The 13,391-nt window shown below is 39.1% G+C and overlaps 1 protein-coding gene across 3 annotated transcripts in view; it reads left to right on the top strand.

Annotated features, from left to right (window-relative positions):
• Positions 1–13,391, top strand: part of LOC309875484 (cadherin-12) — a 238,381-nt gene that overhangs the window by 167,878 nt on the left and 57,112 nt on the right. For all 3 annotated transcript variants that reach the window (XM_082754987.1, XM_082754986.1, XM_082754988.1), the window contains one exon: positions 2,533–2,700. In XM_082754987.1, coding sequence (XP_082611113.1) covers positions 2,533–2,700 — 168 coding nt within the window. The remainder of the gene's footprint in view (positions 1–2,532; positions 2,701–13,391) is intronic.

The following is a 13,391-nucleotide window of genomic DNA, read 5'->3' as shown; positions in this document are numbered from 1 at the left end:
CAGTCCTTCTCTGTTTGTGAAGAGAAGGTCTAGCGGGGCACCTCCCCTTGTAGGCTCACTAACCAGCTGCGTCAGGAAGCTATCTTCCACGCTCTCCAGAAACCTCCTAGACTGCTTTCTCAGGGCTGTGTTGTGCTTCCAGGATATGTCAGGGAAGTTGAAGTCCCCCACGAGTACAAGAGCTGATGATTTTGCAACCTCTGTCAGCTGCCTGTAGAATTCCTCATCCGTCTCCTCATCCTGGTTCGGCGGTCTATAGCAGACCCCGACCAGGACACTAGCCTTGTTGTCCCTGCCGATCCTAACCCAAAGGGACTCGACCTTGTCATTCCCAACCTCGAGTTCTACAACCTCGAAAGACTCTCTAATATAGAGAGCCACACCACCACCCCTTCTATGCTGCCTGTCCCTTCTATAGAGCTTATAGCCAGGCATTGCAGCACTCCAGTCATGAGACTGGTCCCACCACGTCTCCGTGATGGCAACCAAGTCGTAGCCTGCCTGCCGCACGATGGCTTCCAGCTCCTCCTGTTTGTTACCCATGCTGCGTGCATTGGTGTAGATGCACTTCAGCTGGGCCATTGCCTTATCCTCCGGCCTTGCCATTGTTCCCCCTGGCACAGCCCCAGCAATCCTAGCCTCAGCCCCATCCCCCTTCCTACCTAGTTTAAAGCCCTCTCAATGAGCCCTGCCAGTTCCTGGCCCAGGATCCTTTTTCCCCTAAAAGATAGGGACCCGTCTGCGGCCATCAGGCCAGGTGCTGAGTAAAGTGCCCCATGATCAAAAAACCCAAGATTTCTGCGTTGGCACCAGCCCCGGAGCCACGTGTTTAACAGGTGGGCTTTCCGTGTCCTCTCTGAACTCCTCCCTGCCACCATAGGGATGGACGAAAACACCACCTGCACTCCCGCTCCATCCACTAACCGACCCAGCCCCCTAAAGTCCCTTTTGATAGCCTTGAGGCTTCTCTCTTCGATGTTATCACTGCCCGCCTGGACTATCAAAAGGGGGTAATAGTCAGAGGGGCGTACCAGGTTAGGAAGCTTCCTGGCAACGTCCCTGACCCTGGCCCCAGGGAGACAGCAGACTTCCCTACGGGTAGGGTCCGGCCGACAAATAGGGCCCTCTGTTCCCCTAAGAATCGAGTCACCAACAACAATAACCCTCCTGTCTTTTTTGGTGGAGGCAGTCCTGAGGCGCGGAGTCGACCTCCTCGCTCCAGGCATCCTCCTGGGAACATTTGCTACCTCTTCCTCACACACCGGCCTCTCAATCTCTAGGGCCTCAAACCTGTAATTGTCATTATACAATTCAATTTAATAGGAGATTGTAACAAGTTCCATAAAGAGCAAATTTGGGTCAAAGTTATTCTTAGGCTCTGAACAAATACTATAAGCTGGCAATTCCTATTCTTACTTGTTAACATAGCAGCAGTCAGTTGACAGAAAAATAAGAATGAGGTGTCAAGTTTGTTTCTTAGCATTCAAGATCCATTATAACACCATGGGAGAGGAAATGCTTTTAAAATGAAACAGGATAATACTAGAAAATAGTGTTTTCTAAAATAATAGTAATTCAGAGGAGGAGAATGCTTCCAATTAATATGTTTTTAATTGCACATGCTACCTGCACCAATCTGAACCTAGAGGTTTTCTGAAGACTATTGCTAAATTTTGCAATGTAGTATGTACAATAAAATATGTAATCTGCATTTTGCAATGTAATATGCACTTAAAAATTTTTGACAAAAAATATAAAATACTGCTACACATTTGGTTTTAAGAGAAAGACACAAGTGCCTCAAACTTTTCACAATCTCATAAGCGAATCATATGATCAGTACTACCTTTTTCTCTCTATAATTCTTCCTTTTCTTTTATACCTTCTTAACATATCAGGAGGGATACTATGGCATATGTATTGAGCCACCAGATGTCCAAAGTCATGAAAGATTGAGAGTCATCTAAGTAGTTCGTTCCTGTGATATTTTGATTAAATTTCTTTAAAGAAAATCTGAAAGTTTTCACTGCATCTATGTGCTGTATCAAGAAGACCTTCTCAAGAAAAAGGAGAATCTTCTAATTAAGATGTCTTTTTGTACAGAAGGAATATTTTCTTGGCCTAGAGTAGCTTGACTGTGATGGCAGGTGACTGGTTTGAAACGATGGAAGATTCAGACTCTGAAATGCGTTGGCATCTCTTCCTACACTACCCTGCACGATACAGCATTCTTTGGTCCTGTTGTGGTGAACCTAAACTCACACCATTCACATCCCTAGCAAAAATGCACTATGCTCTGTCAGCCATTTATGTCCTGCTCAAAATGGCATACCAGTCATTTTGAATGGTTTGAATAGGTTAGGAGTACACCTTTGAAATGCCCAAGTGATTTGTGTGTTCCATTGTGAACTGTTCTTCTATCAACCCTTTATGAAAAGAGACGTTCCTGGTCTAACAGATCCGATATTAAAATGTAATAGGTTACAATCACAGTCATTTGTTTACTTGTTCTTTCTCTTTCCCGTCTCTTAGGTGTAATAAGAACAGCTTTGCCAAATATGGACAGAGAAGTGAAAGAACAATATCAAGTTCTCATCCAAGCCAAGGATATGGGAGGACAGCTGGGAGGACTAGCAGGAACCACCACTGTAAACATAACTCTCACGGATGTCAATGACAACCCACCCCGATTTCCTAAGAGTATGTTGTATTCCAAATGCATTAATTTTCAAAATAAGCATGAGTGAAAGTATTAATGTCAAAAATCCTTTAGATAAGGACCTGAGATCCAGGAAGAAGAAAAGTATGTGGTGAAAAAAAAACAGAATATACTGTTGTTTTTTGTTGTTTGTTTGTTGTTTTTTTTTTTTTAATAATACAAAGTTACACTTGAGAGTATCAGTTTTTAACGTTTAAAAGGAAATATATCATCATTCCGTAGGATCAGACTCAGTCTGAGGGTTCATTTCCTTTATACTTTGAAAGAGATTTGGGAAGTAATATTTTGTAAAGGGAAACTGGATGATCCTTTTCAAATGACAAAAGGTTATAACCTGATACCTCCAGGTGCAAAAAACAGAGGAGAACTGTCTCATGCCAAGCATTAAGATAAACAAGCACAGATTTTTCATATGTCTTGGCCCAGAAGATTATGTCTGTCCTTGAAAATACTTACACCCTCAAAATAGCAATCTTCCATGGCAATTTATAGCGTTCCATATCAATTACTTTAAATGAGGCTTTTCAGAAATATGCTAATTTAAAGAGTTTCGTAGTCTGTGTGTAATTAGCAAAAGGATTGTCACTTACTGTTCTCCTTCAATTCACTGAAGTTTTGTATGTTCTGTATCTTTGAAATGCAGACACTAATCAAGCATAAACTATGATAACTATACCAAAACAATTAGCTGCAAAAAGTTGTTGCAATAATGTTAGAACATTAGCATGAATTTACAGTAAGATCAAGGCTGCTTTTTAATTTGTAGCTCTTTTCTTGCACGTGAATTGTTTTTCCACTTCATGTATTACAGATGCTTCCTAGATACCAGACCATATCCAAAATTTCAGTTTTCTTTCATATAAAAGAAAGTTCTTATCCTTCCTACCCTCATTATGAAAATATACTGCATTTCTGCAGGAATGGGAGAATGACCATGCAAAGACTAAGGTCCATGTGTCCCTGTCTTCAGTCTGTTACAATGATATCTGGAGGATACATGTAAGAACAGACCAAACACATAATAATAATCCAGAAAATTTCCTCAGTTTCTAACAGGTTTAGTTTAGATGATGTCTTATAATCACAAAACCATAGAATGTTGCAAGTTGGAAGGGACCACACAAATCATTGAGTCTTACCCCTGGCTTCAGGCAGGACCACCCAAAAATCAGACCCTGTGTCTGAGAGTATTGTCCAAACACTTCTTGAACTCTGTCAGGCTCAGTGCTGTGACCACTGCCCTGGGGAGCCTGTCCCAGTGCCCAGCCACCCTCTGGGTGCAGAACCTTTTCCTAACCCCCAGCCTGACCCTCCCCTGTCCCAGCTCCATGCCATTTCCTCGGGTGCTGTCACTGTCCCCAGAGAGCAGAGCTCAGCGCCTGCCCCTCTGCTCCCCTTGTGAGGAAGCTGCAGGCCGCCATGAGGCCTCCCGTCAGCCTTCTCTACTCTGGGCTGAACAAACTAAGGGATTTCTGCAGCTCTTCGTACGTCTTTCCCTCCAGACCCTTCAACATCTTTGTGGTCCTCATGTGGACACTCTCTAATAGTTTTATGTCCTTTTTGGTGCCCCAAACTGCACACAGTGCTCAAGGTATTTACTATATTTAACAACCCTCAATGGATTTTTTTTTACATTAAGTTGCCCAGTTGCTTTGTAACTCATGTAAAATTTCAGAGTCCACAACATTCTATGCTAGTGAGTTCCACAGATTAAACATATATTCCACAAAAACCAGCTTTCTCTCATTTCCTTTGAATTTCCTTTGAATTTCCCCACCTGCATCCCCACCTGCATCTACCTGCATATTGACCTCTTCAAATAATTCAGAAAATGTTGCAAAACATGACCTTTATTTAGAATAGCTGTGTTGAGTTTTCTTCAATAGGGGTTATTATTTGTGAGTCCATTAATTCTGGTCTTACTGTGTTGTCCTGCGCGTGTCAGGCATATCCGTCTTTCATTCTTTAGCACTCCCTGAAAATCTTTGAAAAAAAAAAGACTTCTGAACACTGAAAAGTCAGTGTTATGTTAGCATCTCCAAGTCTTCATGTGTCACAGTGGTTTGAAGTAAGATATTACCCATCATAATAGTTCACTTATTCCATCCTTCAGGCTCTTGGGCATATAGCAGCGAATCCCAATGATTTGTCTGTTGTATGCTTGTGTAGCTAATCTAACCTTCTCTCATGAGTCTCCCCTAAAGATTTCCAGGATAGAAAAATTCCCCAGCTTTTCTACACTGAACACACACACACACACACAACACACACACACACACACACACACACAAAGTGTATTAAGCTTTACACTCATGATCTTCTCTTCTCTGAGTGCTTCTTCTGAATCTTGATTTTAGGCTGGCTTTACGCAATTCCTCTCAGGCTTTTGCTTTCAGTTGTCTTTAAAAGACAATTATTAGCTTGTTTCCTAGAGATTTATTCAAACTCGTTTATGGTCTTCTTTGTTCTGTTTTTATAGATAAAGAAGATTTTATGGCTCTTCCTATTGTCCTTCCTGAGCCACAACTTCATTTCTTTGAAAGATGTGTTCTTCATTTTATTAGCTATGTTATTTATCCTTACTGACTTGTGTTTTAATGGGTGTTGCGCATTTGCTGTAGGTCTTCAAAATGTTGTCCCTAAATAGCATCCACACCACCTGCAGTGATTTAACTCTCTCGGTTCTCCCATTCAGATTTTTTGCAGCAATATCCCTCAGTTTTATTTATCATCCCCCTTTATTTTATTTAACTGGGGACAACTGTCATGTAATTTTTTCTCTTATTGTTCCTGCACAGATATTAAATTTAAACTCATTATGTTTGCTGCAAAATTTAGATGAACTACAGAAATTCTCCTGACTAGCTGGTGGTAATAATGTTAACTTCTTTAAGTCTTATTTGACGTAGAACTTCCTTTAACAGCTACCTTTCCTCCATTGATAAGGTCTATTTTGCCTTTCATGCATAGTTTGCTCCTTGCTACTACGCTGCCTGACTGATCTCCCTCTTTCCTTCAGATTTCTAGCACGCATATTATGCTGATACTTTTGTTTAGCATTAGGCATTAAAGCTACACATACTAGTTCCCATTCTAAGCCTATGTCTTTATTGTAGTTTTTTTCTCCTCTTTACTGTACCCTAAATTGGATTTTGTTTGATTTACTGTTTCTGCATTTTCTGCTTGACTACTATCATCTTCTGTAGCATTCTTTAGTACAGAATGCAGAATTCAGGTGACTTTACACTTTATCTGAACAACGTGCTTTAGCTTTTTTTTTTTTTTTCCTTCAACCGTGTGTTTTTCTGCACCTGTAAATTTCTTAAATGCTTAAGCTAGAATCACAATGACCATAGGAAAGTTTTTAAACTTTATGAAGCCTGTTTTTCCTGTGGATGAAATGATCTTACAACCTTTACAGACATCCATTCTTTAGCAAGTGTCTTTACTTTCTGATAATATGAATCCTTGCACCTTACACCTTTGTCTCAGCTAGGCATTAAAGCTTTGCCTTTCCACCTTTCTTTCCCTGACTGTATATAATGAGACAATTTCACACTATGTTACTCTGGATACCCTTAACTTTAGCTTTTTGCCTCCCAGGCTAAATTTCACCCCCAAACCTCTGTCCAGACTTACCTTATTTTGCCATAACTCACATGGACTACAGCCACTGTTGACTCCTTGTGTATTTTCACATCCTGTCATAACACTTGTGAGGTGCTCCAGCTCTGGTCCACAAGCATACACCATCAGAGGGTTTCTCTGAAATAATGTTCCCACTGTCCTCATCCTCAGTGTTTGGTAGACCACCTACTGTTGCAATCTGTTGCCTCCTTTCAGCTCAATCCCCTGCTGTTGGAATGGTGTCACAGGCACAAGAGGAAATAATACATCTTCCTGGAAATGGAAAAAAAAAAAAAAAAAAAAACAGCACATTGGCAAGTTCCTTGGGCCCAATGTTCTTTCCTGTGTCTGATTTTCAGTTGTACATTTGACTTCCTTTGCAGTCAGGGGCTTTAGTCATTTTCTGTTTCATTGTGTCTTCATCTAGTACCATGTTTCAAAGAACCACACAAGTCTCACATATGTCAGTTTTCATGAAACAGGAATTGTGGAATACATCTTCCTCTTTGAAGAAGGTAGGCTTGAGATCTCATTTCATGCGTGCACTGTAGCTGTGATGTCTTTGTCCAATTGTTGCTATGAAGGAGCAAAAAAACCACAGGAGACCAAGCTTGTCCTCTGCTTTGCACACTAATAAGGTTTAAAATCTTTTCTTTCTATTATATCAAGTATCACAGAAGCTGAATTATAGCAGGGACTCTCAACAAAACAGAAGAGAATATTGGAGGTTCGTGTTGATATTAAAGGTAATAAATGTTTAGCATGGCTTACAGGCTGAAACGTCAGCGTGGGGACTCCATTGTACTGGAACAACTTTGATTAAGGCAGACAGTTACATGAAACATTTCCTTTTTTTTCAGACGTGTTACTGACATTTATATTCTCATAAACTAAGGACTGCTTCTTAATCAGAGCAGTGAAAGCGAAAATCCTGATCAACGGTGATTTACTTAGCCCATCTCACTTGGTACATGAGATGGTGTATAGTGTGCCTGGAATTTGCAAAGACTCATGGCTAATTACAGCTAGACAAAAATAATTAAAAGAAAAAAAAAAAAAGCTGTCTATAAATTTTATTTCTAATATAGTGAATGTGATTTTTAGTTTTGCTTTTTGAAAACATTGCAGTGATTCAAAGTAACTACCTTCCAGGAAATTTAGTTTGTTATTTGCTTGAGCTAAAAGGATACTGATGCAGAATTTTAATTTATGTGAAAAATATGACTTTACAGTTCAGGCCTAACAAGACCTATAGATCTCACTGTTCACAATGGGAATTGAGACCTCCAGTATCACGCTTTTCATCATTGGTCAACAAAGCCAGAAAGTCCAATTGCAGGCTTAGAAAGGGGGCAGAAGGTCTATTAACACTGATTGCTACTGGCTAAATCTTTTTGCATCTCATCAGGACTGCAGTTTCACAAAGTGCTTATACCAAACAGGTAATGCTATAGAATACCTTATTGAATAAGAAGACATTCATTGTCACAGAATGAAGTTTGCATTTATTTTCTGAACTCAGGTAAGCTGAAAAGATTTCACAGCAGAAGTGGGAGAGCATATATTATTAATACTTTGAAGTAGCTGCACTGATAAATAATATATTACAAGCTTGGAAAAAAAAAACAAAAACAAAAACATCATGGAACACCTTTATCTCATTGAGGGTCCTTTACGAAGACAGGCAGGCTTGGATAGGATATCAGTTTCCAGAGATGAAAAACACCTCTCAGTAACTATCCTGCTGAACATGGAATTTTTTATTTTGAACCTGTGCTTTTGAACATATTCAGTGGGGAACCCCCACCTTGCATGTCTCACAGTAATGAGATGCCTGTGTAACAAAGGGGAAACCTCTACATACTATATATTTCTGTCAGAGTTGTTTGACCTGCAGGTATCTATTGGCCCACATTTCAGAAAACTGAGAGACTTCAAAAATTGATATTTTCTTGGTAACTAGAAGAAAAAAAATGTATTTCAATGATTTTATTCATATAAATTTGTTTCAAAAACTATTTTATATATGTTTTGCCTGACTCCTCATTAGGCATGCTGACTTTTCTGCATTGCTGTGCATGTTTCATTGCTGACGGTAAAATCATGTTATAGAAGTACAGAGTCATAGAATCACAGAATGGTTTGAGTTGGAAAGGGCCTTAAAGATCAACTAGTTCCAGCCCCTGTGGCACTAGTTCAAGGTCTTACCCAACCTGGCCTTGAACACTTCCAGGGATGGAACATCCACAGTCTCTCTGGGCAACTTGTTCCAGTTCCTCACCACCCTCAAAATGAAGAATTTTGACCTTATATCAAATCTGAACCTATCCTCTTTCAGTTTAAAACCGTCACGACACTCCCTGCTAAAGAGTCTCTCCCCATCTTTCCTGTAGGCCTCCTTTATGTATTGGAAGGATGCATTAAGGTCTTCCCAGAGCCTTCTCTTATCTCAGCTAAACAATCCCAACTCTCTCAATGACTCTTCATAGAAGAGGTGCTCCAGGACTCTAATGATCTTTGTGGTCCCACTCTGGACCTGCTGCAACAGGTCCATGTCTCTCTCTTGTGCTGGGGTCTCACCTGGGCAGAGTAGAGGGGGAAAATCCTTCCTTGACATGCTAGTTACATGTGTTTCTATGCAGCCCAGGATATAGCTTGCTTTCTGGCCAAATTGGCAAGAGCCAATTGTTGGCTCATGTTGAGCTTTTCATCCACCAACACCCCCAAGTTCTCCTCTGCAGGGATGCTCTCAATCTGTTCATCACCCAGATGTACTGGTGTACTGATGAACTAACAGAACTTGTTTGTACATATTGAAATACCTGTTTAATTGCAAAACTTGATTCATGCCAAAGCCAGAAAAAATAAGTCAAAGAATGAAGCAGAATGTACTTTTTGTATCATAGTAACAATATTTAAGTAATTAAATAAAAATTTGATACAACAAAACATTGCCTTTGAACAGAGAAGAGTGGATAAAAGCTGCTTATCTGTAGGCATGCATCTGGATTCAGAACGGAACTGGTAGTTCAGAAGGCAACTGGCGGCCTTTCTCTACACTTGATAAGTAAAAAGACAACTCTGTACATTCATCCTTGATGGGCTAAGCCTTAATGCATCAAGTATTAGACCATTTTGAGCTAGCCAAAAGGACAGTTGTGGCATGTTTCCAATTCTTAAAATAAGCTTCAAGAAAGGATGGATGGCTTTTAGTTACTTCAACATTTAAGTACAAAAGCTGTATAATTAGTTGGTAAAATTATACTTTACGGAATCAAAGCAATTAGGTGAAGTGGTGGATTCATATTTTGTAAGGTTATTGTGCTTCAGTTTTCCTGTCTCTCTTTTGTTTACTACTGATGACAGAGTGACTGTGAAAGCAATTTAGAGAAATAAACCTCTGTATGCTAGGCAATAAAAACACATGGGAATGGTCTTAGTCAAAGGAATAGTATGTTTTAAATTTTAATATGGCATAAATATCCTTATAGAGGATAAGGCCCTCATATAAAAGAAATACAAATAAGTTTTAGAATGTGTACAGTTTTTATTCTGATATTGGCAAATAAAATATCATTCTCAAGTGTCTTATGACGTCAGTGGTAAGTTGGTTTTATTTTTAAGGTGTTGATACTTCCTTAATTTACTTTTTTGTTGTTGTTTAGAAGAACTGTTTAGCTAAAGATATATTTTATCATACCATTTCCCACTCACAGTAGGAGTCAGTACTGTTGGGGAATGATTGAAAAGTATTTTTAATGGAAGTTAAATTAATTAAGGTTTGGACATGATGCTTGAATTTTGTCTGCCTGTGCACGTCTTGGATTTTTTTGAAAGGGGAAGAGGAAAAGGGGAAAAGGGGAAAAGGGGAAAAGGGGAAAAGGGAAAGGGAAGGGAAGGGAAGGGAAGGGAAGGGAAGGGAAGGGAAGGGAAGGGAAGGGAAGGGAAGGGAAGGGAAGGGAAGGGAAGGGAAGGGAAGGATAACGAGAAAAGCACCTCTCTGATTCTCAAAAGACAACTTCTCAGGGCTGTTTGGAAACCCTATTCAAAATGTTTCAAAAGCTGCAGAGCAATGACTAGGCATCACAAGGGCCATTCGTTGCTATCTTTGGTCTTTCCAAAAGCATCCTGAAGAAATCCATCTAGTTTGCATAAAAGAGTATGGCTGATTTCCAGAAATGCTAACATGCTTGAAAATAGAAATGCAGCTATTCATCTTTCTGATAAGGACATCTTACATAAGGCAAGGTTGGATTTGGATTTCAAGAGTGGCCAGTACAATGCATTTCACAGAATTGATTAAATTATCGAATGGAGACATCAAAGGAAAGAAATCTTAAATACAAAAGTCAGCAAAAAGGACAGGATCAGGAAAGAAAAAACAAAAACAAAAACAAAAACTATATTGATACAATTTCAGGAATTTCACTGCAAGAAAAAACATCTTTATAAAAATGAACTTTTTTTTTTTTTTTTTTTTTTTTTTGCTTAGTTATATAACCTTTGTGTGCTACTTGAATGTTCTATAATCTAGATGAAATGTTATCTTGTTCTATTTTCTCTCTCTCTCTCTCTTTTTTTTTTTTTTTTAAGTTGAATATTTTAATACATTTACTTCCAAGTATTAAACACTATAGAGATATTCTGGAAGGGAAGAAATCCAAGTGCTGAATTTGGAATAGCCAGGCCTATGCATTGCTAAGCATGCACTATAGATTGAAAACTTTTATTACAGTTATTTATATATATATATATTCAATTATCTCTAGGAAACTTAGTGCACCTCAGAAATTGCACACACAGTACTTAGCACTGGTTTTACTATATAAAAGCAAGTCATTTTTTTTTCTCTCAGTAAACTCAATGTGGCTGATTGCATTCATGTCGCTTTGTACCAGCCTTGCCTAAGATTTTGCTATAAAATCAGGTTCAGATGCAGACTGCAAGTAAAAGGTCACAGGAAGAAAAAAAAAATAAAAATCTTATAACCCACTGTTTTGGATGAGTGGCGTACAAGAGGGAAGTTGTTCAGATGATATGTTTTTAAAGATTTCAAAACAATACAATGCAGGTCACTCCCAGTAATAAAATAGACATTTTAGATAGGTAAATATGGCTTTCTCTGACAGTCCTGTTAAAAGCTGAGCTTGGTATACAACACTGGTACCTTCATTGGCTCTAAAAATTAAAATGAGTCTATCTTACATTGATTAAGGAATTTGCAAAGCAGACAACATGCTCTAATTCAGTTCTGGCAACTGATGACTTATTTTATATCAAATGGTAACTATTTACACATTACAGGTAGACTCATTGCAGACTAGCCTCTAGGCAATGATTAGGTAGTAGACCAAGTGAGACCTTATTTTGACTCAGAAAGGGAGTGAAAATTGAATCCTGGTCTACTGGTCAGAAAATATTAAACAAGTCTGATTCGCATTTACCTGTGAATGAACTAAAACTGCATGAACATACCTTTTACTCAACCATTTCAAGGTGTGATGGAAGACAGCAATGCAGCAATGCAAAGGGTCCAGAAACAGGCCTATGCAATCATAAACTGATCATGAAAACAGCAGGCATGCGGTGGTCATTGTGATTTTGGATTGTAATACCAGCGAGTCACTTGACTGCAGCCCTAACACCAGCAAAGCAATAGTCAAATAGCATGATTGAGTGCGTGAATAAATGCCAGCAGACCAGTATTTGCACAGTGCTCTTAGACGAATCAGAGGAGGACTTAGGGTAATTCCTCTTTGATCCAGCTTCCTTCCACATCACATACCTCTGCACTATTGGCTTCTCCATCTCCCCCTCCCCTGGCTTTCTCTTTCCTCCTTGCCTTATCTATCCTAATATTCAGCATGCACTCTTGTCTGCCTTATCCTCAGGCACAAATTAAGACTTCATCACATTTTCATCTTACAACTACAGCATGGCCATCTCCTTCTCCTCCCCAAGTGCTTTTTGTTTTTGTTTTAACTCCCTAATAATGCAGCTAACATAACTATCCTTTGTTAAAGAATAAATTCTTTTATCCTAGAAGCTACCACTTCCAGCTTTGAGTCTCTCTGCATTTTGCTGTACTGAGATCATGGGTTATAACCATCCCTCTTTATATCTCCATTGTGCTTGGTATGTCCACTGCACTGTTATCACAGTGATGCTTTCATCCTCTTTCTATTTGACCCACCTGTGTTAACCATGCTTGCCTGCTAATCATACAAATGACTACACTACCACATAATCAGTACGAATAGACATTTTTACTTAGACTAAGAGAAAAAGGTACACAACAGATCATTTTGTTTCACACTGAATACTTAAAGAGATGTGAGGGTGTCAGGGAGGGCTCCTGAACATGTAAATCATTGATACTGATAACATTAGGACAGTCCCTGGCACGGTTTTGGCCAACATCACATAAAGCTTTCTCAGAAAAGCTTTTGCAGGGCTTTTGGAGGCATTAGCATAGATCAGGAACTCTCCTCTGCAATCCCTTTCCACAAAACTGACCTATTTTGGTGTGGGTAAGAGAATTTAATAGCATGGAAACAGCCAGCTAGCTTCTGGGCTGCAGAATATAGCTGGGTAAATAAAATTTCTTTGTGCAGTTGTAGCTTTTTTGAGCTTGTGATTTGCAATCAAGTCCATGCAGCTTCCCTTTAGACATAGCACCTGACAGTTTGCAGGCATCTGATGCTATTTGTGTGTGTGCAACATAAAGAATGAGTTAACGCAAAGTTTAATTTCTGTTTATATTTTTGCCAGCTTTCTCTTATTTTTCTTTCTTATTCATTTCCACATCAGAATTCTTCAAGCACTTTCACTGAGCAGATTTGCCCCAGAAAGTGGATGCACTCTTAGTAAAAGCTCCCTAGAAAGCTCTTTTGTTTTGGTAGCTGTCACTGTTGCATGATCTTGATCATAAAGCATCTTCATGAGAGAAGCATTTGTTTGAGACTGAATGATGACAGAAAACGAACAAACCAAACAAAAATCCAAACAAAACAAAACAACTTAGGCATAATATTAAAAAAAAAAA

The sequence above is a fragment of the Aythya marila genome (assembly GCF_965140915.1).
Source record: "Aythya marila genome assembly, chromosome: 2".
NCBI lineage: Eukaryota > Metazoa > Chordata > Aves > Anseriformes > Anatidae > Aythya > Aythya marila.
Note: the sequence above shows the minus strand (reverse complement) of the source record. Positions and strands in the feature narration are given on the sequence as shown.